The sequence below is a fragment of the Phalaenopsis equestris genome, unplaced genomic scaffold, assembly GCF_001263595.1.
Source record: "Phalaenopsis equestris unplaced genomic scaffold, ASM126359v1 Scaffold226192, whole genome shotgun sequence".
Taxonomy (NCBI): domain Eukaryota; kingdom Viridiplantae; phylum Streptophyta; class Magnoliopsida; order Asparagales; family Orchidaceae; genus Phalaenopsis; species Phalaenopsis equestris.
The window spans coordinates 1,929-2,748 of record NW_018244214.1 but is presented as its reverse complement, the minus strand read 5'-3'; the positions used below and the strand labels follow the sequence as shown (position 1 = coordinate 2,748).

The 820-nt window shown below is 33.2% G+C and overlaps 1 protein-coding gene across 1 annotated transcript; it reads right to left on the bottom strand.

The window, feature by feature from the left end:
• Positions 1-89: 89 nt before the first annotated feature.
• LOC110037875 (isoleucine--tRNA ligase, cytoplasmic-like) lies at positions 90-581 on the bottom strand. The gene is made up of 2 exons (XM_020742602.1): positions 370-581; positions 90-258 (listed from the first exon to the last, which is right to left on the bottom strand). Exons 1-2 carry the CDS (start codon positions 462-464, stop codon positions 105-107), a joined length of 249 nt encoding a protein of 82 aa, XP_020598261.1. The 5' UTR covers positions 465-581; the 3' UTR covers positions 90-104.
• Between the last annotated feature and the right edge of the window lie 239 nt (positions 582-820).

Below are 820 nucleotides of genomic sequence, written 5' to 3'. Positions count from 1 at the left end.
AAAAAAAGAATTCAAAGCATGGTTTGGAGGTATCAAAATCCAATAAAACATAAAAGAATATTTTAAGTAATAAAATCAAACCTTTGCTCCTATAACTTATCAAGTTAATCACAAACCTTAATTTCATTAAATTTTAAACAGTGGCCAGAAAATGTAGCTTCTCCAGAGCTTTCAAAAGCTAAAATATCAGCCTGCTTAATTGCCTTGACCTCCTTAGCAACAGATCCCATAGCCTTTCCCAATCTGACACCTAAGATGCTGTATATAGAGTAATACAAAAAAAAGAAATAATTAAATAAATAAAAAGGTTTATCATGGTTATTTAAGCCTGAACCATGGCATAAAAAGACCAAAAGTTATAAACTGCACCTGTAGTCTGGTTCGGCTCTTAAAGATGTGTATTTCAATGTATCGTTGCAAGGAAGGATTGCTTTTACATTAAGCTCCTCAAGTACATACTTCATAGATAGGAAATCGTTAGTATCAACTCCAAAATCTTCAGATAAAGTCTTACAACTAGAAAATGTTTCAAATACTAGCACACAAAGAGTGATGGTGATGCAGACCAACCTTTGTTTCAGAACTATTCAAGAGAACACTTCATCTTTTATATTCTCTTGCCCTTATTTTCCTTAAGCATTTACTACTAGCACACAAAGAGTGATGGTGATGCAGACCAATCTTTGTTTCAGACTATTCAAGAGAGCACTTCATCTTCTATATTCTCTTGCCCTTATTTTCCTTAAGCATTTACAATTAGTTATTAATTGCATAACCAGTTACAGCCACTTGTTGGTCGACTCATCTTTTCAGCTATATG